This window comes from Phoenix dactylifera, chromosome 1, assembly GCF_051530095.1.
Source record: "Phoenix dactylifera cultivar Ajwa chromosome 1, Ajwa_hap1_PhDact_Kaust_v1.1, whole genome shotgun sequence".
NCBI lineage: Eukaryota > Viridiplantae > Streptophyta > Magnoliopsida > Arecales > Arecaceae > Phoenix > Phoenix dactylifera.
In genome coordinates, this window is record NC_143190.1 from 59096338 (window position 1) to 59121326 (window position 24989).

The window sequence follows — 24989 nt, forward strand, 5'->3', positions numbered from 1 at the left end:
CCTAGCCAAATACCAACTCCTCTCATGATGAGGACGGGCCATACCCTCGCTACCTGGGCACCTCTGCGGGGACTATAAATAGCCCCATCAGGCAATGTCTAAAGGACTTTTGGCCAACAAAAACTCCACGCTAACTTTAGCATCGGAGGACCCCCATTGGAATCACCGGTGAGGCTTTGTGCAGGTACGTCGGTGCATGGGAGGTGGCATCCTTTCTCCGTCTCGACCGGCAGCTCCCCCGACTCCTCCAGCGTGGTCACCCTCGGGCCAAATTTGAACCACAACATCTTGCTCTAGAAAAAAGGGCCCTCACTGGAATCACCGGTGAGGCTTTGTGCAGGTATGTCGGCGCACGAAAGGTGCCATCCTTTCTCCGTATCGACCGGCAACTCCTCCGAATCCTCCGACATGATCACCCTCGGGCCAAATTTGAACTACAACATCTGGCGCTAGAGGAAAGGCCCGAGTCATGGCTATGAAGTTGATGAGCCAAGCAGCTTCAAATGCATCGAGGAGCCGGGCACCAGCTCCCCACAACTCACTCCAAAGTCCACCCCCTGCAGAACCGGCAGACCGAATTTCTTAGGTTTAACCGGAGTAGTTCAACATGCTTATCCAACAAGTCCAAGCACTCACTGCGGCCGTTCAAGGCCTGCAGCAAGCGGGAGACCAGCCTGTACTTCCTCCTCACGAGCATGAGTCCTCAGGACACCGCTCGCGATGTCATTCTCCTGTAGAGCGTCGCCACCACCAAAGCTCCCACCAAGCTCAAACCCCAAGCCAGGAGGGCCCGTCGCGGAGCCACTATCCTGAGAGCTTGCACCAAAGTTTGAAGCCCCGAGCAACCCTTAGAGGTGGGGTCTGCCCCAGGCCGAGCACCCTGCACTGCCGACCGTGAGCTGAACGAGCTCCCTCGACCACAGGACCATTTGACACCATTCGATGCCATTTCGACGCCATTTCAATGCGATTCGATGTCATTTCGACGCCATTCCAATGCCATTTTGACGCCTTCTATGATGACACAGCCCGATCTGAGTGGGGGCACCCTGCTGAGTCGACCACGAGCCGAAGAAGGCCACTGAAGTCGACCCCAGCGCAGAGTCACTTAGCTCGGCTCGAAAAGCTCGGCCTAAAGTCGTTAGGTCCAACGACACAAGAAGTACACCCTACTCGGCACATACATCTTCACAAATATTTGACTGAATTATAGAACGATCAATGACTTGGCTACTTTCTTCCCTTGAGCGAAAGAATAACTCGAACTCAAAAGTCAGAGGGTAGATGATGGGAGATAAAATGGATCGTCCTACCCCAGCGTGGGACCACCCCATTTCGACCAAGCAGACCTTAGCACCGAGCAGGCCAGACCTCGGACCTAGCTGAAGGTCAAGCTGACCTCGGCCCCTTCCCACAAATCAAGTCGCTGCCACGACCTACAGCAACCTTCTTTGATGACATAATGACGTCCCGAGCCTATGTTTGGGGCGCCCTGCAGTGCCGACCAAAAGCCGAAGAGGCCTCGTTGACCGCAGGTATCCACAATGACGTCCCGGGCCTAAGTTCGGGGTGCCCTGCAGTGTCGACCAAGAGGCCCCATCGACCATTCGCAAGTATCTTCGACGATGCACCCCAACCCGAGCTCGGAGGGCCCAGTATCTTTGACGATGCCCCCGGCCCAAGCTTGGGGCACCGAGTATCTTCGATGACACGCCCTGGCTCGAGCTCGGGGCACCAAGTATCTTCGACAATGCGCCTCGGCCCAAGCTCGGGGCACCAAGTATCTTCTACGATGCGCCTCGGCCCGAGCTCGGGGCACAAATGTCTGAGTGGAGGCATCCTGCAGAGTCAACTAAGAACCGAGGAGGCTGGGCCAACCTTAGAGTCCACCAAGTCGACCTCACCAAATATATGTTGCGGCCTCCAAATCGGCCTGACCTCAATGCTCACCAAGCTAATGACTTCCCCAAGTATATGCTACGGCCTCCAAGCAAGCCCGACCTCGCCCACGGCCGCATCCACATGCGCACCCACGCGCGCTCCTACGCCCGCACACGTGGATATACATTACAACCTCACCGCGCCATGTTTTGCTTGCTGGCCACTTTACGACATGTCAACCAAGAGCCATGCCTTACTGTCAAGGGCCATACCCTGCTACCTCTGTCGATGCCATGCCGTTCACAAGGATGGCCTACACCGTGTGCCTCAAGCAAGCCCTGACTGCATGCCACCTGGCCAAACACCAACTCCTCTCATGATGAGGATGGGCCATACCTCCGCCACTTGAACATCTCTACGGGAACTATAAATAGCCCCATCAGGTAACGCCTAAAGGACTTTTGGCCAACAAAAACTCCACGCTAACTTTAGCATCGAAGGGCCCTCACCGGAATCACCGGTGAGGCTTTGTGCAGGTACGCCGGTGCATGAGAGGTAGCGTCTTTTCTCCGCCGCGACTGGCAGCTCTCCTGACTGATCCGGCATGGTCACCCTTGGGCCAAATTTGAACCACAACATCTGGCGCTAGAGGAAGGGCCCTCATCGAAATCACCGGTGAGGCTTTGTGCAGGTACGTCGGCGTACGAAGGGTGGCGTCCTTTCTCCGTCTCGACCGGCAGCTCCCCCGACTCCTCCGGCATGGTCACCCTCGGGCCAAATTTGAACCACAACAATATCATAATACATTGATATGTTATGTTAAATAATTTAATATTATATTAAATTATTATGCTATAGTATACAATGTCATATTACTATATTATAATAATACTATATTACATTACAGTAATATTATACTATATAATATATTTATGTATCAATATATATTTTATTTTATTATGCTCTGTTGTATAATACTATGCAATATCCTTTATGGTAATTTTGACATACAAAAGTACTTTCTCAATTTGTTTACCAAACAAATATTAAAGTACAACAGTACTTTAGAAATGTAGTTACCAAACAACAAACAGTTTTTTATAAAGGTTCTACTTCAAAAAGCTTTACTTCCAATAGCTCTACTTCCAAAAGCTCTACTGCCAACAGCTCTCCAAATAAGGCCTTTATATTTCTTCATGTATCCCAGCACGTATATATACATAGAATGAGTGGTGACCGGTGACCTTGAGAATATTTCTTGCATAACCATGTGAAAGAAAAGATGGGCCAATGGACATGCTTATTAGGTATGAAATAATCAAGTAGAGCCTGCAAGAATATTCCTTGCATGAACATGAAAAAAAAAATGATGGCAATATATAGTGGGGGCGCCATAGTCAAGGATTTTTATAATGAATTGGAGTTTGTCTCATTATTCATTATCTTTTTTCTCATCAACAAGAGGTTGTGGGTTCAAGTCTTAATTATTAGAACCAAAATAATTATGATGTAAATGGGTTTCGATCACTTGCACCATAGAAAGGGAGAAAAAAAATCATGGATTCTTGACAACATCTTGAATAAAAATGTAAACCTTTTATGAACGATATGTATATTTCCTTATCAAAATTTCTGAAGTAAAAGATGATGAATAGGGTTTGGGCTTCATTGACAGTTCCCACTGCATTACATGTACAATGTCCACAAGTACACGAAGGCAGTGGTCTATAGTTGTGTAATTTTTCCCAAATGGCATTGAGTTGAGTGAAACAATCACTTACTGATTGGGTTCCCTGCATAACCTAGCTGAGTTGTTATTGAAGATGGTATATCCTCATATTATCCGGTTGTGCAAACTGGGTCTTTAGAGGGGATACATGAGTTGAAGATTCTCCATCTGCCATTTTAGAACAATCCTAAGACAAAAAGGAATGATTAAAACAGCTTACTACATCTTCAAGGAAGAAGAAGAAGAAACTTGACTTAAAATTCTAGCACCCGCTCTGATACTATGTTAGAAAAGGAATAACGGAAGCTGGAAACTGGGGAGAAGAATGGAAGATGGAAAATAGGGGAGAAGAAAAGGCTGATTTTATTTTATTTTTCTTACTTCATCACAGTACAGATTGGTGGTATTTATAAATATTCGAACTGGATTAAAGTGTAACTAATCTAACTATTAAGCAATGTAAATTGTAACTGTGGGAAAAATTAATGGCATTTAGGTTTATTGGGCCACGTGCTCATTTAAACTTGGAAACACCCGTTGGTTTCTTTGGAAATAATGGACGCGCGCAGCGGGCTGGCGCACGTTGCCAACGGACGCGTGCCAGCCCCTTTGGCCTCCACGTTTGAGAACGAAAACGGCCGGGTGTTTTGAGGAAAGATTTAAATGCGCACGCGGCCGATCTCGGGCCGTATGCGCGTTTGAAAATAAAAATGCCCCACGGTGTTTTGCGCGGAATTAAATGAGGCGCTTAATTACCGCGGACGGGTCCGCAAAAGACCATATTGCCCTATAATAAATCCCTATATAAACCCCCCTATTTCATCCTATTCAAACACGGAAAAATTTGAGAAAAACAGTGGAAAAATTTTGAAAAAAAAATTCTTCTTCCTCTTAGCCACTTCCAATTTTTGTTTTTACATTTTTATTAAGTTTATTTTGTTCTTTTCATTCCGCTCTTTGCTGGATCTGCAAGTCCGATCGGTTTCACTTTGACTTCTTCCGAGACGTGCCGAAGAAGAAGTTGTAGGGTCATCATATCTCTGAGAAGGATTGCCGGAAGACCCGTACGTGGGGGCAAATACTTCTTTGGGACAGCGTCTACGCGCTTCGACCTGCCTTCAATCAGGCTACTTTCTTCTACTTTTATTTTTTTCAATATTAGTAGATTTGTAGGATTTGAAATTTTATGATATAAATTTATTAAATGCATAGATTTATTTTGTGCTAAATTAGATTTATTTTGCATTGAAATAAAATTATTTGGATGACGAATAATATGCATGTATATTATTCCCTTTAAGATTTTCCATTAATTGAATTAATAGATTTATTTGTTTATTTATATAATATATTGCTAACAATTCAAAGAAGTATTTGTTTTTATTTTTTGTTAGTAATATATAATTCATTAAATTCTTTATTACAATTGTGGCATATTAGATTTTAATTGCAATAATTGTCTTTGCTAGCACATCATTAATAATAAATTATTCTAAAGAGGTAATAATTTGGTTAACCTCCAAGAGGTTTATTATACCTCCATTTGGACTCCTCAAGAAGTAATTTTCAGATCCTATTCAAACGAAAAATTCGGAAATTGGTTGATACATAATAATGAATCTATTGAATTGACTTATTAGATCTTAATCAATTAGTCTAATAAAGAAATAAATCTTTTAATTCATTGAATTGACATCTTAATTACAATAATTGATTTGCTACAAAATTAGTAATTAATTATTCTAATAAGTAAATAAATTAATTCTAATATATATATAATTCATTGAATTGATAAATTAGATTTTAATTATAATAATTGTTTGCTAGAATTAAATTTAGTAATCAATTGTTACTAATTCGGAAAGGTCAAACAAAAAAAAATTCAAAAAAATTAGTTAATCCGTTTAAATTTGCATTAGGTTATTTTAAATATTGAATTTGTGTGATTTCTAGTGATTATATCCACTAACTAATAGTGTCTAAGAAAAGCTTGTCAAAAAGCCATACGTGCCTAAGAAAGGCTGGTACTTAAGTGAGCCTAGTGCTCTACCACCGATCTGGAGCTGATCTGGCTATTAGTTTTTTGGATATATTAATTAGACATCCAAAGTTCAATATAAACATTAATGCAATCTTTTGACATAATTTTTTTTTTTTACCTTCAATTAGATTTCTGTCTCCATTCTATAACCCTGATCCTATGGCCTCAAACACTAGTGACCATCTTAGTGCCAAACCTGAAAAATTTGATGGTCATAACTTTAGGAGGTGGCAGAACCAAATGCGGTTCTGGCTCACCACATTAGGGTTAATCTCAGCCGTAGGTGAAAGTACTACTGAAGTTGATAACGGATCCAACCCAACCACCTCTTCCAATACTGAACATTCTGCCTCCACTAGCACACCTTCTAGGACACCTGATGAGATAGATTATCATTGTATCCATAGAATCCTAGGTGCTCTTTCTGAGAGTCTGTATGATATCTATTACACAGCCAAGAGTGCCAAAGAACTCTGGGACATCCTAGATAGCAAATATGGTCTTGATGATGCTGGGGTAAAGAGGTTCAAGGCCTCCGACTTCAATAAGTTTAGGATGGTGGACTCAAAGCCTATGAATGACCAAATTCATGAATTTGAAACCCTGATCCACCAGCTTAGGGCTAATGGAACCAATTTGGATGAATCATTCCAGGTAGCCTGTCTGATAGATAAACTACCTACTTCCTGGTCTGATTTTGCCAAGACCCTGAGCCATACCCAAGAAGTTCTCACCCTAACCCAAGTCTTGAACTCCATTAGGATTGAAGAGCAGCACAGGCTCGGAGTAATACCTCTACTGGACCCAAGAATAATGTATATAATGTAGAGGCCCCTCCTAAGAAAAATCAGAACCGACCCTTTCGTAAGAATTTTAAAAAGAAACCCTACAACCCTAGAAACCCTAACCACCACTACAATAGGAAACCTATTCAATCCCAGGAGCAGAAGAAAAAGAAAGAGGAAGGTGGTGCTCGTTTCTGTTATGTATATGGTCGGACCAACCATTTGTCTTCCCAATGCTTCTATAAGAAGACTGCACCTCTTCAATCTAAGAAGAAGGGTCCACACACAACCAGTGCTCAAGTCAACATGGTGACTTCCGGCGCTGTCTCCTCTGAGATAGCTTTCAGGTCTGTTTTCTTCACTCCTAAAGTTAACATGACTTTACAAGCACTTAATTGGTGGATTGATACCGGAGCTGGTATTCATATTTGTTCGGATCGCTCCTGGTTTTTTTCTTACCAGATCTCAAGTGGAGGAGTTGTGATCATGGCAAACAGCTCAGAGGCACATGTGCTAGGAGTAGGACGTGTGGACTTAAAGCTTACCTCTGGAAAAGTCCTGTCACTACACGGCGTCCAACATGTTCCAGTTGTTAGAAGAAACCTCATTAGTGGTTCCTTGCTTGTCCAGCAAGGCTTTCGTCTTGTCTTTGAGTCCAATAAGGTTGTAATTTCTCATGGTGTAATGTTTATTGGAAAAGGATTCCTTAGTGAAGGATTGTTCAAGTTGAATGTAATAGCTCCTTCAATAAATGAAAATCCTTTGATTATGAATATAGAACCCCCTTTTATTTGGCATGGTAGATTAGGTCATGTAAATTATAATTCAATTAAGCAACTTATGAACCTAAATCTAATACCAAAAAGTGATCTTAAGAACCATGAGAAATGTCAAATTTGTGTAGAAGCTAAACTTCCTAGGAAGCCTTTTAAATCCGTTAATAGGGATTCAGATCTATTAGAGTTGATCCATAGTGATATTTGTGACTCTGGTAGAACTTCTAGAGGAGGTAACAAATATTTTGTGACCTTCATAGATGATCTATCCAAATTCTGTTATATCTATCTAATTAAAACCAAGGATGAGGTGCTCAGCAAATTTAAAATATTTAAGATTGAAGCTGAGAACCAACAAGAAAAGAAAATTAAAATTCTTACATCAGATCGGGGAGGTGAATATACATCCAATGATATAACTCAATTTTGTGGAGATCATGGAATCATTCATGAAGTGACTGCACCCTATTCTCCCCAATCAAATGGAGTAGCAGAAAGGAAGAATAGGACTTTAATGGATATGGTGAACTCCATGCTTATAAGCTCAGGAGTGCCAGAAAATTTGTGGGGGGAAGCTCTTGTTTCAGCCTGTTATATCCTTAATAAGATTTCCTCTAAAAATAATGATCTAACCCCATATGAAGTTTGGAAACATAGAAAACCTAATCTTAGCTATTTAAAAGTGTGGGTGTGCTTGGCAAAAGTAAAAATACCTGATTTTAAGAGAAAGAAAATAGGGCATAAAACAGCGGATGCCATATTCATAGGTTATGCAGCCAATAGTAATGCCAATAGATTTCTGGTGATAAGTTCAAAAGTAAATGATATTAGTAACAACACTATCATAGAAGCCAGAGATGCAACATATTTTGAAGATACCTTTCCACTTAAGACTAGAGTAGATAGCGGTATAGCTAGTAGCTCTAGTAGAATAAGGACAAGAGAAATAGAAGCAGAAGCAGAACCTAGGAGAAGTAAAAGATCCAGGGTAGAGAAAACATTTGGAGATAATTTTTATACCTTCCTAATAGAAGACTCTCCAACTACCTTTGAGGACGCAATGAAATTTTTGGATTCACCTTTTTGGAGAGAAGCTGTGGACAATGAGATGCAATCAATTATCCAAAACCATACTTGGAAATTGACTGATCTTCCTCCTGGTTGTAAAACAATAGGATGCAAATGGATCTTTAAGAAGAAACTTAGGCCTGATGGCTCTGTAGATAAATTTAAGGCTAGATTAGTTGCCAAGGGTTTTCCTCAGAGACCTGGTGTAGATTTCTTTGATGTTTATGCACCTGTAGCTAGGATTACTACTATTAGGATCCTTATAGCATTAGCCTCTATTCATAAATTAGTGATTCATCAGATGGATCTTAAGACAGTTTTTCTAAATGGAGACTTAAATGAAGAAATTTATATGGACCAGCCAGAGGGATTTAAAATCTCAGGCCAAGAAAATAAAGTTTGCAGACTACTCAGATCTCTTTATGGTCTTAAACAAGCACCCAAGCAATGGCACTTGAAATTTGATGAAACCATACTGATATTTGGATTTGAAATCAATAGTACAGACGAATGTGTATACCACAAGAGAGTTGGACACAAATTTGTGATCTTGTGCCTCTATGTAGATGATATACTGATCTTTGGGACAGATCTTTCACTACAAAAGAAAGAAGCAAAGCCGACGCTTCAATGCCGACGCTATGGAAAAGCGTCGGCAAATTTGGCCTCCCCTTGTACTTTTGCCGACGCTTATCATAAGCGTCGGCAATTCAAAGGAATAAACGACGCTTTTAAGCGTCGTCATAGTCCATATTTCCAACTCACACTCGGAAGCGTGGGAATTGGTTATAGGGCGACGCTATTACGCGTCGTTGTTCTTCCAGACCTACAACGACGCTTATAAGCATCGTCGAATGCGAGCACACCACCCTAATCCAGCGACCGACCCCGATCGAGCCCTTATTTCTCCTCTCCGGCGCTGCTCGAGCTTCCGTGTTCACTTCCGTCTTGCTCCTCTCCGGTGCCGGCCGTCCGACTCCAACCCCTTCTCCTCCTCCCTCCTCTCCGGCGCCGACCGACCGACCAACCGAGGTATTTTTCTCCTCCTCTCTGCGCTCCCTTCTTCTCGCTTGTTCTCCTCCTTCTCCGCCTCCTTCTGCAAAGCTTCCGTGTTGCCGAACGACCGACCCCAGGGCCTTTGAGAGGAAACAAAGGGGAAGCTGGTGAAGCGCCCCTGGATTCGGTTCTTCGTACGATATCCAGAAAAAAAATTCCATTATGGAAAAGAAAGAAAAGAAAAGGGGATTCCTCTCTAGGGTTTCAAGTTGGGACGGTAGCAGCCTTTAATTTTAGGGTTTTTTGGGCCACGGTAAGGGTATCGTTTGTAGGGCTGTCAACGAGCCGAGCCGAGCCCAAGCCTGGGAGAGCTCGGCTCGGCTCGTTTCACAGAAGCTCAGGCTCGGGCTCGGGCTCGGGCTCGGTAACGAGCTCTATTTTGGGCTCGAGCTCGGGCTTGCTTGGCAAAGCAAAGGCTCGGGCTTGAGCTCGTAAAGCTCGTTTCAAATATGAGCTCTAGAACGAGCCCGAGCTCGAGCTCGTAATCGGGCTCGAGCTCAGGCTCGGGCTCGATAACAAGCTATTTTTCTCTATATGATTAGAATTTTATGAATTATGGCGCTGAAATAAGATTTTTCAGTGGAAGACTAGAGCTCGTTTGGGCTCGTGAGCTGCTCGGGCTCGAGCTCAGGCTTGGGCTCGAGTGTAAACGAGCCTCATATTGGGCTCGGGCTCGGGCTCATTTGACTACCGAGCCGAGCCCGAGCCGAGCTTTTACCGAGCCGAGCCCGAGCCGAGCCCGAGCAGCTCGGCTCATTAACAGCCCTAATCGTTTGCTCTCACTTCGCTGCTCCCCGCATTCCCATACCCAATCTCACCTCTTATTCTTCACCCCTTCTTCCTCCCTTCTTTCAATCTTCGCAGGGTTACAGTGGATCGATCTAGAGGCGTCACCAGTGGCTGGATTCCGAAGCTAATTACCACATCGGAGCTGTTGGGGAACAAGGGTTAAGATTTTGGAACAGATTAACGGCGTTGAGATCCGAGTTTGAAGCTCGCGAGCCGTTGTCTTCTCTGATCTCAGGTATGCACTTCTTTCTTAGGCAAATGATGTTTCTCGGTTTTTCTGAGGATTTTAATCGGGAAAGTATCGGGTTCCCTGTTGTTCATTCATGTAGTTCAAATATTTTTTGTCCATTGAAATTAATATGAGTTATTTTTGGAAATATATGGGGGAATAGATGTTAAGAGTTTTTTGTGTCCTGAAATACTGATGGGAATCTTGATTATAATTGCTGCTATGTGGAACAGTAAAAATAATGTATCTTGTTATATGGTAAAAGTGAGGAGCTTGAGGTCTAGCTTACTCCTTTTTTGTTCTCATATCAGGGATTGATTAAGCTTTTCTATTTGTAAAATTCCTGTCCTTCGAATTCTGGTTTAGAGCCGGATGAGGCGTTTCCCTGGTTGTGGGAAGACCGATTCAATTCCGAGAGTGATTTATTTTCTGGTTGGCTGTGTATGAGCTGCAGATGCGTCTGAAATTTTGACTGCAGGATGCGGTCCAAGTTATGTTCCGCCCCGGCTGTAAAATTGATCTCATTAGATGTTGTTAGGGCTTCAAGTTTGATTCTAGGGCACAAAAAGGTATCTGAGTTTGTGGGATCTAGATCTCTAATTTTGAGTTGTACTGTTGAAGATTGAAGCAGGTTATTGGTTGGGTTGGCGAAAGTATAGAGTTGGCCTTGTGGGTATATAAGCTGGTCGAGATGGCTCATCTCATAGTGCGTTTGGCAGGTTCTGAAATTTGCTGTGAACAGCGTGAAAGAGTAGAAAGAATAGTTTCTTTTGTGGGTTTGCAGGTTTTGATGTTTGGAGCATTATCATGCATTTGAAGGGAGATGGAGAAGGCATAGATGTCTAGGTCCTCTATGAGCTTGTTGGCAGGGACAAATGGGTCGAAGTGGCGGTCGGAAAGAAAGCTGGACTTGCAAATGAGGATGGGAGAGGGGTTGAGTTGAAGAGTTTGTGAGGGGATTAGGGGTAAGACAGAAGGTTTCTTGTATATGATTTCTCATAGATCAACCAAGCAAGCTGAAGGAATGTTACTTTCAGAAACTCTTATAGATTTTTTTCAAATGAAGTGCATCCAAAAAAATATTCTGTTTTATGCTATAGTACTCTATTTCATATTACAGAGCATTGGTATTGGAAGACAGGAAGTGTAGATGTTAAGAAACAGGAGAGAAAAACATCAAAGCTGGAAAGGTGGATACAGGTTATAAATGATGAAGGGGAAAACACACATTATTGGATTTTTCTTAACTATATGTGTGGGTCTGTTGGGCCTTTGGTAGAAAACTAGCCTTATTCAAGTTGACTATGTGGCATCCTTAATTATTCTCGTTTTCAAGACCTTATTAGTAATGTTTTGCCATGTCGATGAGCATTTCAAAGATCTCCCTTGGAGGGAGTGATAAGGACTGTTTGATTGCATTTATTTATATAGCAGGATTACTTTTTTCAAGATAAGTCAAGGGCCATCAAGACCAAACTAAAAGTCTTTTAGCATTGCACATTGCAGTACGGTACAAGTACTGCTGAGCCTTTGGTAAGTAGGAATTACACTGTTTATAGCAACAAGTAAATGCTACGGATATAATTTGCTTGAAAGTGATCGCAAGTTCAAAAGCTTTAACAGGTATAGGGATTTTAAGTTTGAGGAATGTTTTTGAAAAACTAAATGACTAGATGATTAGGACTAGGTTTAATGTGCACAATGGTGTCAGTTCAATTTTAGCCGGACCTTTGCTTGTGGTGAAGAACCTATCTTAGCTTCTTTGTCCTAAACCAGCTACACTGAGATTGTAAGTTTGCTTTATGATGTCAAGGAATGCATACCAAAAAAATGTGGTCCAGGCTTCCAAATATGAATATATGATAAAACTTGCTGACACTGGAGACAAAAAGATTGCCTATGCTTCTTATTTTCTTACTCGTTTTTGCTGAATGCATTTTTGATTATTTTGTTATGCCCTTATATCATTTAGTCCCTTCAATTTTGTATTGCCCTTCTTTATGTTGATACAGTAATAAAACCTAACATTTCACTTTTCTAGCCAATGATGAATTCAAGTAAATTTTTTTTCTTACCCATGTTTAATCGAAAGAATTTTGATTATTTTGTCATGCCCTTATATCATCTAAATCCTTCAATTTTGTATAGGCCGAAAGCTTAATTTGGTATGAGAAAATTGAACTTCGATCACAAAGAAGCAGTACATAATAAGTATGCAAATCAGACCTGAAGGCATAAAAAATATAATGAAAAAAAAGGATAAATCTCAGCAACTTATCCCCAAAGTAACAAATTTTCGAGCTATTTTCTAATATATAAAATAATATAAATAAATTATTTTCTCCTCTAAATATTGTCTGACTAACATTTATTCAAAAAAAAAAGCAGATTTTCGGGTTGCCTTCCCTACCCCCCCCCAAACAACAGTGTAAACCAATTATTCCCTCTGCTTTGCTTGTGGTGAAGAACCTATCTTAGCTTCTTTGTCCTAAACCAGCTACACTGAGATTGTAAGTTTGCTTTATGATGTCAAGGAATGCATACCAAAAAAATGTGGTCCAGGCTTCCAAATATGAATATATGATAAAACTTGCTGACACTGGAGACAAAAAGATTGCCTATGCTTCTTATTTCACCTCGAAAGGATTTCACTGGAGGGTACAACGCAAGATGAGATTTTGGTCCTCAAATTTTGAGGTATTTTCCTCTTATACCAAGATTGAAAAGGATGTTTGCATCACCGAAGACGGCTTCCTCGATGAGATGGCATGACGAAGGCCGTACAAAGGATGGAATGTTACGACACCCAGCGGATATCACTTAGCGGCGGAAGCTAAACTTGGTGGCCCGGTTCACTAACGATGGATGTATCCTATTGAGAGGTGATTTTTCTAAACTCTAATATAATTATTTAATAATCAGTTTGATTTTGATATTTATTTTAAAAATTTATTGTTGAAGGTTTCTTATGCGCTTAAAAGATTATGTACGCAATCGAGCCTATCCCGAGGGCTCGATTGCTGAAGGATATATTGCTGAGGAGTGTTTGACATTTTGTTCGAGATATCTTGAAGGTGTTGAAACGATTTTCAATCGACCTCAAAGAAATTGTGATATCATAGAGAATGCAGATGTTTACAAGTTCTCATCTGGCGGAAGAGTTTTGGAAAAGTTGAAAGTGTTGTTCTTGACCAGAAATCGTTGGCACAGGCACATCGCTATGTCTTACTTCATAGTAATATAATATCCGAGTCTCGCAGGTTAGTACGGTTAATTGAAATCTAAATTTACTGTCATGTCAGGAGAATGTAATATTGGTATTTAATTAAAGATAACCTTGATCGTGCAGAGAATTTTTAATAGCTCAGCGAAGTCTCAACCATAACATTCGTCCTACACCAAGGATTGAGCAACGATGGTTGGTTGAGTTATTTCCAGAATGGCTTTTCAAACAGGTTAGATGTCTAATATATAAAGCTTTTTTTTAAATTTTATAGAGAGAAATTAATCATTTCTTCTATAATTCTTTTTAGGTACCAATGATGATGGAGAGGAATTGTTCCGAGGAGTTAATAGTCATTGCTTGAGGTCCGAATAATATTGTTAACAGATATGGTGGGTTCATTAAAAATGGTTTTAAATTTCATCCTAAAGAGCGTGAGAAATTTAGAAAAACCCAAAATAGTGGGATTATGGTTGAGGCAGATGGAAAAAATTATTATGGTGCTCTAACAGATATTTATGAGCTAGATTATTATGGAAATTTTAAGGTAGTATTATTTCGATGTGATTGGGTGGATATAAACTCACCTAGAGGTTTGAGGCAAGACATAAATGGATTCACACTTGTAAATTTTTCAAGGTTGATACATACTGGTGTGTTATTGAAAGATGATCCATTTGTTTTTTCATCTCAAGCTCGACAAGTATTTTTTGTGCAAGACTCAAAAGATAAAAATTGGTCTCTCGTTATTAAGACGAAACCTAGGGACTTGTATGATATGGAAAAAAGGTTGGAAGAGGAGGACGATGATACTTATACTCAGTGTATGCCTTATAATGTTGTGCCAACTGATGAAGTAAATGCGCCAATGAGTTTGATTAGGATGGATGTTGAATGAGAATGTAGTTTCATAATGGTAAGTAAAATTTATGAAGCATACGTTGAATGAGTTATTATATTCTCTTTTATTAGCCCTTTATTTAGTATAAATTTATCATTTAACCAGATATTGATTCTTTTTTGTACATACCAGGTAACAATATGCCCCGAGGGAGGCGATTTAGAGATGTGGAGTTCCAGCATTCTCAGGTGGGATCTACTTCTGAGCAGTCCCAGCAGCCATATGAGCACCAGCAGCACGAGTCAGGATCTCAGCGCGAGCCTCCTGCTGATTGTCCGGAGGATGAGCTCCGGATCCAGGGTAATTCGATTTAAAGTTCATATTTTATGTTCATATTTGTCTTCAACTTTTTAAGGCATTTTATTTAATTTGAATAGATGGACAAGGGACAGTGAGGACGAGACGGGGACCCACTCAAGCAAAGGATGTGTGGAAGCTTCCTCCGGGTGAGAAGATCATCATCCGATGCAACGAATTGGGGCAGCCCATCAATAGAGCTGGAAGTCTTCTATCAAGCTTTTTAGGATCGGTTGCACGCAAGGGTCAACTGTGTCCGCTCAACTATACGAAGTGGAATGACATGCTTCCTTCGTATAAGGTTGAGCTTCTTAGACTCATACAGGTAATAAATTGAATTTGTTCTTTTTAATTTGACACCACCTGCATGTTAATTTGCTTACTACCATGATTTTACTTTTGAGGTTTAATATTATTATAACATTCTGTATCTTGTTGTAGGGTAAGTTTGTACTCCCTCTAGAGAGCCATGATTGGGTGCTAAAGTTCCTCAACCGCAAATGGAAAGAATATAAAGCAAAATTGAAGACGGACTTCAAGCGTGAGGGTATGACAGAGGAGGAGGTTGCTCGTGTGACTCCTCCTGATGTATACCCTCAGCAGTGGAGGGAGCTTGTTCACTACTGGTTTTCTGAAAAAGGATAGGTCACGTATATTGTTTCAATATCTTATATTATCTTTATTATTAATATAGATTGCAAATATATACATTGAATAATATTATACTGTGTGCTTTTATTTTGGCAGACATATTCTAATATTGGTAGAGCTGCATGAGCATCTCAAGCAGTTCCTCATACTTCAGGCTCGAAGAGTTATGCGAGACGTAGAAATGAATTCGTAAGTTTGTTTGAAACTATTTGAAACTCTACTAACATATAGCACGTATCATGATATATAGTTTGGCAATATACTTTCCGTATGTGTAGATAGTAGAGCATGGAAGGGAGCCTGGTAAGGTAGAGTTTTATAAGATGACCCACACTCACCGAGATGGCAGCTTTGTCCGGGACGAGTCGAGAGATATAGTTGTATGTATTCATTTTTTATTTGATCATAATTATTTTATTAATTTTACTTCCTTTAAATTATTAATGTGACTGTTTATTTTTTTGAGAGAGATATAGGAAAGAGCTACAAATCTCATTTCAGAGCGCGTCGGGGAGTCATCATCATCCGACGCGGCCAGTCGCGTCGAGGCTCAGGTCTATGCAGAATTGATGGGCCCAGAACGTTATGGACGCGTGAGGGGTTACGGTATCGGAGTTACCCCCACTCAGCTGTCTGCAGTGAGCCGATATACCCAAGATGCCAGACAAGGTACTAGCACTGCAGAGGTTTGTAGTTTGAAGACAGAGATGGCACAGATAAAGCAGTCATATGAGACAAGGATAGAGGAGATGAGGCAGAGTCATATGACTGATATGGCAGAGTTGAAGCAGAGCCAAGAGTTGAAGATACAATCTTTGCAGGATCAGCTTGACCATATTTCATCTTTTTTGCAGAGATTTGCTCCTCCGGTACATAACTAAATATATTTGAATATTTTATATAATTATAATGTATTCTTGTATGAACGTGATGACTTTCGTATTTTTAGTTTCTAAAGTATTTTTTTTCTTGTAGGTTGCTGATACTTCATCTACTCGTAGAGATGATGATGCCGTCGACTCTTGATACATCGTAGATTGTGTACTTACGATTTTGAGATGAATGTTTTTAGATTGTTTTAAATTTTTTTTTGATACTTACCTCAATTTCCAAAATACGATTATGCCAGAACTTTGATAAGTATAGATCTTGGAAAGGACTTTAATTAGTATGTTCTATGTTGACTTGACAGGAACATGGTTTCCAAAATCTTATGTATAACAATTAGTTTGTAGAGTTTCCTCTGAAGATATTCCTCTGTTCTTTTGTTCCTTCTATTCCTCATGAGAGTATGATGCATTTCTTTTGTTCCTTCTATTCCTTGTAAATTGGATATATGACTTATGAAAGTTGGATTATGATGATTCCAGATTCAAGAGCGTGATGAGGGAGCTCTCAAGTATCTAAAGGATATCAAGTGGTGCAGAATAGATAATCCCAAGGGTTTCAAGCTTGAGTTTTTCTTTGATCCTAATCCTTATTTCAAGAATGCCATCCTGACAAAAACGTATCATATGATTGATGATGAAGAACCGATCCTAGAGAAAGCAATAGGGTATTTTCTTTTCTATTTATTGCTAAATATTTTTCTTATAAGTTTTTCCTTCTCTATTTAAAATCTCATGCCGTTGTTCATATGTTGCAGGACTGAAATTGAATGGTTGCCAGGAAAGTGCTTGACTCAGAAGCTTCTGAAAAAGAAGCCAAAGAAGGGCTCAAAGAATGCCAAGCCCATTACCAAAACTGAAGAATGTGAAAGTTTTTTCAATTTCTTTAGTCCACCTCAAGTCCCTGATGATGATGAGGATATCGATGAAGACATTGTAAGTTGACATCATTACCTGCCTTCCTGGAGAAAAATAAGAAACTATAAGGACTAAATCATATTAAAACAATGGCTTATCTTTTGCCTCTTTGAACAGGCTGAGCAGCTACAGAGTCAGATGGAGCAAGATTATGATATTGGGTAAGCCCTTTTTTCTCCCTCAAGCAGCCAACCAAACCTACTGCAGGTTGAAGAAAAAACAGGTTAGAGGGAGGTGTTGATTATGGAAAAAAAACAAAATCAAGTTAACATTTGCAGAGGCAGTTTTTGATTATCTCATCTCTGGCATTTTGGTTGCTAGTTCTTATAATGATTTGCCTATAAGATCAGGATTGAGATAAGCCTTCTGATTACTGTGTAAGCTCATGCATGCTCCTAGATGATGCTGAGTGGGTGGTGTCATTGTCCTGCAGGTCCACTATCAGAGACAAGATTATTCCTCATGCTGTTTCGTGGTTCACGGGGGAGGCTGTTCAGGAGGATGATTTTGAGGACTTAGAAGAGGATGATGAAGATGAAGATGGGGAGGATGACGAGGAAGAGGATGAGGAGGATGAAGATGATGATGAAGAAGAAGAGGAAGAGGAAGGAAAGACCAGGAAGAAGGTATGTGTCTGAGATTTCTAAATTTTACTCTTTTTAGGTCTGAAATATTTGAGAATGGTGTGCTTACTTTTCATCTGCTTTTTTTTTTTTTTTTTGGTAAAAACTTTTGATCTGCTTTATTGTCCCAAGCAGACAGCTACAACAAAGAAGGTGAGATATCTACTCACCCACTTGATCTTAATCTGCATAGTTCTTAATCTATATTCTAAATGATGGTTATCTTACTGCAGAAGAGTGGAGGGGATGGTCAACAAGGGGATCGGCCCGCGGAGTGCAAGCAGCAGTAAGGCTTTTCTGGAATGAAGTATTTTTCGGGCTTTCTAGAGTGTAGGTTGAAGTATCTGTTTTCAGGTGTTGGCTAAGTGAAGTGATGCGTTCTCATTCCATGCTGTTGTTTTATGTGGAAAATATGAGGAAGAGGAAGTTTTGGTGTCTTCGACATTTTTATACTACCTTTAGTTTATTCTTTTACTCGCCTTGCGGGAGACGGTTGTTAGATTATTTGTATGCCTTTTTGGTCGGGGAAGATTTTTGTACTGCCTTTCTAGCGTATACCCGGATGAACTATTAATTGTTATATTTATATATAATGATTATTGTGCCTTCCTGATTTTTGAATATGATGCTAGTATGCTTTCATGGTTCTGAATGTACTGCAGAGGCTTCTGTAATTTATGTTCCTTCTCAAAGTTGTAGAGGGATCCATGGTTTATGGTGAATGCCTACATCCATTCTGTCTTGAGAATTTTGTAATTCCTTTTTGTGCTGTGGTATTATTGTCTTGAATTTTAGGGAAAAATAAGAACAAGACGATGCTTTTTTTTTTTGTTAAAAAATAGTACGGAGAATAATTGATTCAAATAGTTTTGTTGTGAACTGTGAAACATGGATGCCCCTTGAATCGACATCCAGTATATTCTCTCCCCTCCCAGGCACATCTACTGTATTCTCTTCCTTTTATTAGTCATTTCTCATAATATGCCAATAAAAATGCTTTGGAGATTCGTTATCGCGGCCTACCTCATGCTATTGCCAATGTTATGTTCAGCTGCTCTCCAAAAGTTACTGCAAGTTACTGCAAGTTACTGCAAGTTACTCCAAATGTTATACTATTGCCAATGCTTTGTATTTAATGTTATCGCGGCCATTTGGATTCTAAGGGAGACCACCCCCAAAAGTTACTGCAAGTTGCTTGGCCAATCTTCATACAGCACTCTTGATGGAGCTCTCAATCTTCCCACCATTATAGAAATCTTTTTGGTCTGGATGAAAATACAGCATGCCCACCTGTCTGGAGGACTGCAAGAAGAACTGCCATGCAACGAGTTTCTCGTTCTAACCCATGGTTAACGACGCTTTATTGCGTCGCTCAAGTAGCATACACCGACGCTTTTAAGCGTCGGCATAGTCCAACACAAAATACGGTGGGAAGCGTGGGTTGAAGTACGCCGACGCTTTTAAGCGTCGGGTTTGTATAAAATGAACGACGCTTTTAAGCGTCGGCATAGTGGTTGAAGTACACCGACGCTTTTAAGCGTCGGGTTTGTATAAAATGAACGACGCTTAAAAGCGTCGGCATAGTCCAACACAATACGGTGGGAAGCGTCGGTTGAAGTACGCCGACGCTTTTAAGCGTCGGGTTTGTATAAAATGAACGACGCTTAAAAGCGTCGGCATAGAGCGACGACGCTTTTTTGACGCGTCGGGTTAAACCCGACCCACGCCCACCTGCCCGACGTCTGACCCACGCTTTGCGATGCGTGGGCTGAAAATTCGCCGACGCTTAAAAGCGTCGGGAGAGACCAAAAAAAGCGCCGGGAGATATCCTTTCTTTTGTAGTGTTCAGATAATTGATGAAGTAAAACAATTCTTAAGTCATAAGTTTGATATGAAAGACTTGGGACAAGCTGACTTAATTTTAAATACCAAAATAATTAGAAGTGGAAATAGTATTGAGCTATCCCAAAGTCATTATGTTGATAAAATACTCAATAAATTTAATTATACCGATTGTCAGCCTGTCTCTACTCCATTTGATCCCTCTACTCATATTAAAAAGAACTTAGGAACTCCTGTCCTTCAAAGTCTATATGCTCAAATCATAGGCTCACTAGGATTCCTAACAAATTACACCAAGCCAGACATAGCATATGCTGTAAATAGACTTAGCAGATATACTGTTAATCCAAATAGAGATCACTGGACAGCATTAGAAAGGATCCTTAGGTATCTTAAGGGTACTAAGTCCTATAGTTTGCACTTTAGTGAATTTCCAGCTGTTCTAGAAGGTTATAGTGATGCCAACTGGATCAGCGACACCTTAGATATTAAATCGACCACAGGATATGTCTTTCTTCTAGGAGGAGCTGCTGTGTCTTGGAAATCTACCAAACAAACTTTAATATCTAGGAGTACCATGGAGTCTGAACTGATAGCTTTAGACACTACTAGCACTGAGGCTGAGTGGCTTAGAGATCTACTAATAGATCTTCCAGTAGATGAGTCACCTTTACCACCTGTCTCCTTACATTGTGACTGTAAATCTGCAATAGATAAATGCAACCAAGAAAATGCCAATGTAAAAATGAACAGGCACTTAAAAGTACGTCATAAATCATTAAGATATAAATTGAAAAATAATGTTATTGCCTTAAATTTTGTAAAATCAGAAAATAATTTGGCTGATCAACTTACAAAAGGTTTATCTAGAACAGTGGTTCTAAAGTCGTCGAGGGGGATGAGGCTTAGCCCATAAAGATAAATCACCACGGTGGGAACCCAACCTTAAGAGGTTCAATGGGTAGAAACAAACCGGAGTGTGACTAAGAGGAGCACTATTTCATGTTTTCCTCATCCCTATGGCACTAGTGCTCATAAAAGCAAGTGGTAGGATGAGTTCGTTTGTATAACTCTTAATGAGTCTGAGACCCAAGAGGCAGGAGCTTCCTTGCTAGCTTCCTTATTAGGACTCACGTATATGTGCAGTCGTGAGGCCACGATTATGGAAAATGGGCGATTCCCTAAAAAGCACATGATAGATACCTGCGCATGGCCATAATAACGCAACCCGCTTAGAACCCAGATCGGGCTATATTATGTGTGCTGTTGATTTAATCTGAGCTATGGACTGAGGTTCAAGGTTAAGACCACCTTAGCTCCACAGATGTAATCAATTGTCACTAAGTGAAGGTTCAAGCCGAAAGGTACCTACACCTATTACATAATATAAGATATCCAGCATTTTGTTTTGATTTTAAAATTATAAAAAAAATTAAAATTAAAAAAAATATTAATTTTTGTGGGGGATTGTGGGAAAAATTAATGGCATTTAGGTTTATTGGGCCGCGTACTCATTTAAACTTGGAAACGCCCGTTGGTTTCTTTGGAAATAAGGGACGCGCGCAGCGGGCTGGCGCACGTTGCCAACGGACGCGTGCCAGCCCCTTTGGCCTCCGCGTTTGAGAACGAAAACGGCCGGGTGTTTTGAGGAAAGATTTAAATGCGCACGCGGCCGAGTCTCGGGCCGCATGCGCGTTTGAAAATAAAAACGCCCCACAGTGTTTTGCGCGGAATTAAATGAGGCACTTAATTACCGCGGACGGGTCCGCAAAAGACCATATTGCCCCTGTAATAAATCCCTATATAAACTCCCCTATTTCATCCTATTCAAACACGGAAAAATTTGAGAAAAATAGTGAAAAAATTCTGAAAAAAAATTCTTCTTCCTCTTAGCCACTTCTAATTTTTGTTTTTACATTTTTATTAAGTTTATTTTGTTCTTTTCATTCCGCTCTTTGCTGGATCTGCAAGTCCGATCGGGTTCACTTTGACTTCTTCCGAGACGTGCCGAAGAAGAAGTTGTAGGGTCGTCGTATCTCCGAGAAGGATTGCCAGAAGATCCGTACGTGGGGGCAAATACTTCTTTGGGACAGCGTCTATGCGCTTCGACCTGCCTTCAATCAGGCTACTTTCTTCTACTTTTATTTTTAATTCAATATTAGTAGATTTGTAGGATTTGAAATTTTATGATATAAATTTATTAAATGCATAGATTTATTTTGTGCTAGATTAGATTTATTTTGCATTGAAATAAAATTATTTGGATGACGAATAATATGCATGTATATTATTCCCTTTAAGATTTTTTATTAATTGAATTAATAGATTTATTTGTTTATTTATATGATATATTGCTAACAGTAACTGAATGTAACTAATCTAAAATTCAAAAAGAAGAAACTTTCGGATGATGGAGTTCTGAGTTAGTTTCAACTGGTTTCCATTTCAACAGTCACTGTCATGAAACGTTTAAACCGTTTGAAACGTTATGGCTGTTTGGATTGGAGTTCTCATGGGAAGAAGCTGCATTGCTGGGAAGAGAGGTTCTGGTGTCTTGAGAAAGAAGAGTAACAGCTTTCCTCGATCGATGACTCCTCAAGTCCAGAAATGGCTCAGGCCCCCAAATGCAATGCAGACTCAGCTCCTCAAGTTTCTGGAGATCGGAAGTTAGGACAATACTTTTACTATGACTCCCCTCTCTATGAAGAGACTGGTTTTTGGATCCCTGTTTCACTCCCACCCATATTGGAAATTGATCACAAGGAGTGGAGTAGGGGACTCTGTTCCAATGGGGCATTCTTCCCTCAGGGTGATATTGTTGGGACCACTTTGCTGGAGAAGAGAAGGGGATGACCATGTGGGATGTGGTCTCCGAGATGCTACTTGCAGTCAGAGGCAAAATGAAGGCCCTTCAGTCAGGTGAGCTTCAAAAATACAGGATGTCTTCCATATCGGCCGGCATACTTGAGCAAGCTTGGAAGGAGATGGCACATACTCTCACAGAGACTAATTTTGGGAACGTAAAGGATATTCTTGATGCAGAGCCACCAAAATGGTTGCCTGATAGTGCGGCATCTGCTTGGATGATCTGTAATGTCCGTTTTCATCCAATATTGTGCTCTTGGCACCGCTGCCGGTTTTGTGGTGGCATTTTCTTTGATGAGTGTTCAAAAGGCAGGAGCTTGTTGCCTTCAAAATTTTCCATGTGCGGCTCGAGCCTGTTCAGCTTTATTTGATGGATCAAGTTAGTCATGCCTCGCAGTTGCCCACTTATAATCTGACAGATCTCAGCACCTTAAGTAGAGGTGGCAAAATATGACCCGATCTGCCAACCCGATCTGTGTTCGACCTGCCATAAACAGGTTTGGGTTTGGCCTAAATAGGTTTGGATCATAAACAGATCGACTCGTTTAACCTGTTTATTAATTGGGTCGGATACAGGTTTTAGATGTCTGACCCGTTTAAACTGTTTAACTCGTTTAAATGTTGGGCAGATTAAACAGGTCTAAATAGGTTAAACGGGTTAAACAGGTCTAAACAGGTTAAATGAGTTTAAACAGATCTAAACAGGTCGGGTTGGGCAGGTTAAACAGGCTGGGTTGGGCAGGTTAAACAGGTCTAAATAGGTTAAATGGGTTGGATTGAGCAAACAGATTAAACAAGTCGGGTCGGATTGGGCAAACAGGTTATCTATTTATTAAACAGGTAAAACGGGATGGGTCGGGTCGGGTTATCTGTTTATTAAACATGACAGGTTCAGGTTGTAATTTCTGATCTATTTAATAAACAGGTCGGGTTCAAATTTATGATTTTCTGACCCGACCTGCATGTGACCCAACCTGTTTATGACCCGATTGCCACCCCTAACCTTAAGGTCATGGTTGAACTTCCCATGGGGACAGACTATGGAGTATGAAATTTACAAAGCAGCAAATATAATTCATGGTTATGACAAGGTAAACCTCGTTTCTTGAATTTCTATTTCTGATTAACGTTAATGTGCTCGGGTGTTGCGTTTTATCAAATTCCACATTAAGCTTTTCTTACTTGCAACTGAGCTGAATTCACCATTCATAGATCCATAAATTTTCAGTACAACTGCTCGGCTTGTACTTTTGGAATGCGTCGGGACAAAAAATTAGAAGTGCCTGTCAGTGCTTAACAAAGGTGGTCATGCTCCATTGTGACTAAAATCTTGTTAGTTTATTATCATATGATAGTCATCATTTAGAAGGGCACATTTTTACTCCTGCAGAACCTGCTTAGTTGCTACCACAACTGTAGCTCCAATATATCATATAATCATTAAGATGTTCTCTGGTATTTTTAATCCATTTGACAAATGACTTTTTGGTTCGGCGACTGAGGCACCATCTTTCTGATGGGGCCATTGTGGGATGCCTTAATATTTCCTTTATCTGTCTGTGTAAATTAATTTGTGGGTCCAATTAAAGAAAAATCAATATTGAGTCGTCTTTGATCAGAATATTAACTTTGAATAAAAATAACATATTACTTCTACATCCACTATTTTCTACCATAACATGATCTTCTTACCCCAACAAGCACTTTTTAGTAGTTTTTTGAAGGCTTGAAGTTGTGTTGTCTTTCCATGGAATATGATGGAGATTAACTGATTAAGGCCTTGTCTGTAATGTTGATTTTCCTTGTTGGTGTAATATCATGCAACAGTTTGGAAGGATTAGGAAGAGGAGACAAAAAAGGAAACGTTTGTTAGATCATGAGATAGATTATAGGGATACTATAATTTGATTTTTTAAGTGGATTTGAATATCCTGAAAAATTGGAGGTTATAGGATTGGTGGCTTCTTCCAGCCTCTGAAACTTTTTCCTCTCCATGCTTCCTCTTCTCACCCCTTCCGAATCATATGAGAGAAATCCTATGCATAAGGGCAAGGAGAACCTGAAAAGGGCCTAATGTATTCTGAACTTAAAAGAGTTGATGTTTTGTGGCGTTGCAATGGTTCTTAATGTGGGAAGGGCCCAAATTTAGTCCCATACCGACTAGGCAGCGGAAAGGTCTGCGCCTTATAAGGAGAGGAAATCTCTTTCCTCACGAGGCGTCTTTTGAAGGGCAAAATCGTGCGGGTATCCCCCCGTCAGCGCTGGACGCGCGGGCCGGAAAAAATTTCCCCCGTAGCGCTGGACGTGCGGGCCGGAGTCCCAGAGCGGACAATACCTCGTGGGGGACGCGGGCCGTTCTCTGTCGTCAGTTGGTTGGGACTGTGCTGTTGTCGAGTCGGAAGGCCCGCAACAGATGGCGCTAGAAGGA

The 24989-nt window shown here is 40.6% G+C and overlaps 2 protein-coding genes and 1 long non-coding RNA gene across 4 annotated transcripts; all 3 read left to right on the top strand.

Annotated features, from left to right (window-relative positions):
- The first annotated feature begins 10122 nt into the window (after positions 1-10122).
- LOC149768794 (uncharacterized) lies at positions 10123-15411 on the top strand. The gene is made up of 3 exons (XR_016397802.1): positions 10123-10360; positions 14611-14778; positions 14856-15411. It is a non-coding gene; the product is annotated as an uncharacterized LOC149768794 (long non-coding RNA).
- A 157-nt stretch (positions 15412-15568) lies between these two features.
- On the top strand, positions 15569-16660 carry LOC149768795 (uncharacterized). The gene is made up of 3 exons (XM_089926144.1): positions 15569-15806; positions 15903-16295; positions 16402-16660. The coding sequence occupies exons 1-3, from the start codon at positions 15750-15752 to the stop codon at positions 16450-16452; spliced, it is 501 nt and encodes a 166-aa protein (XP_089782270.1). The 5' UTR covers positions 15569-15749; the 3' UTR covers positions 16453-16660.
- Positions 16661-16777: 117 nt separating this feature from the next.
- LOC120110446 (nucleosome assembly protein 1;2-like) lies at positions 16778-18475 on the top strand. Of its 2 annotated transcripts, XM_039125424.3 has the most exons (6): positions 16779-16981; positions 17072-17249; positions 17349-17392; positions 17665-17857; positions 17990-18007; positions 18088-18475. In XM_039125424.3, the coding sequence occupies exons 1-6, from the start codon at positions 16941-16943 to the stop codon at positions 18142-18144; spliced, it is 531 nt and encodes a 176-aa protein (XP_038981352.3). In that variant the 5' UTR covers positions 16779-16940; the 3' UTR covers positions 18145-18475. The 2 variants fall into 2 exon arrangements, with proteins under 2 accessions (XP_088565950.2, XP_038981352.3); XM_088709824.2 differs by lacking the exon at positions 17990-18007 and having other exon boundaries at positions 16778-16981.
- The last annotated feature ends 6514 nt before the right edge of the window (positions 18476-24989 follow it).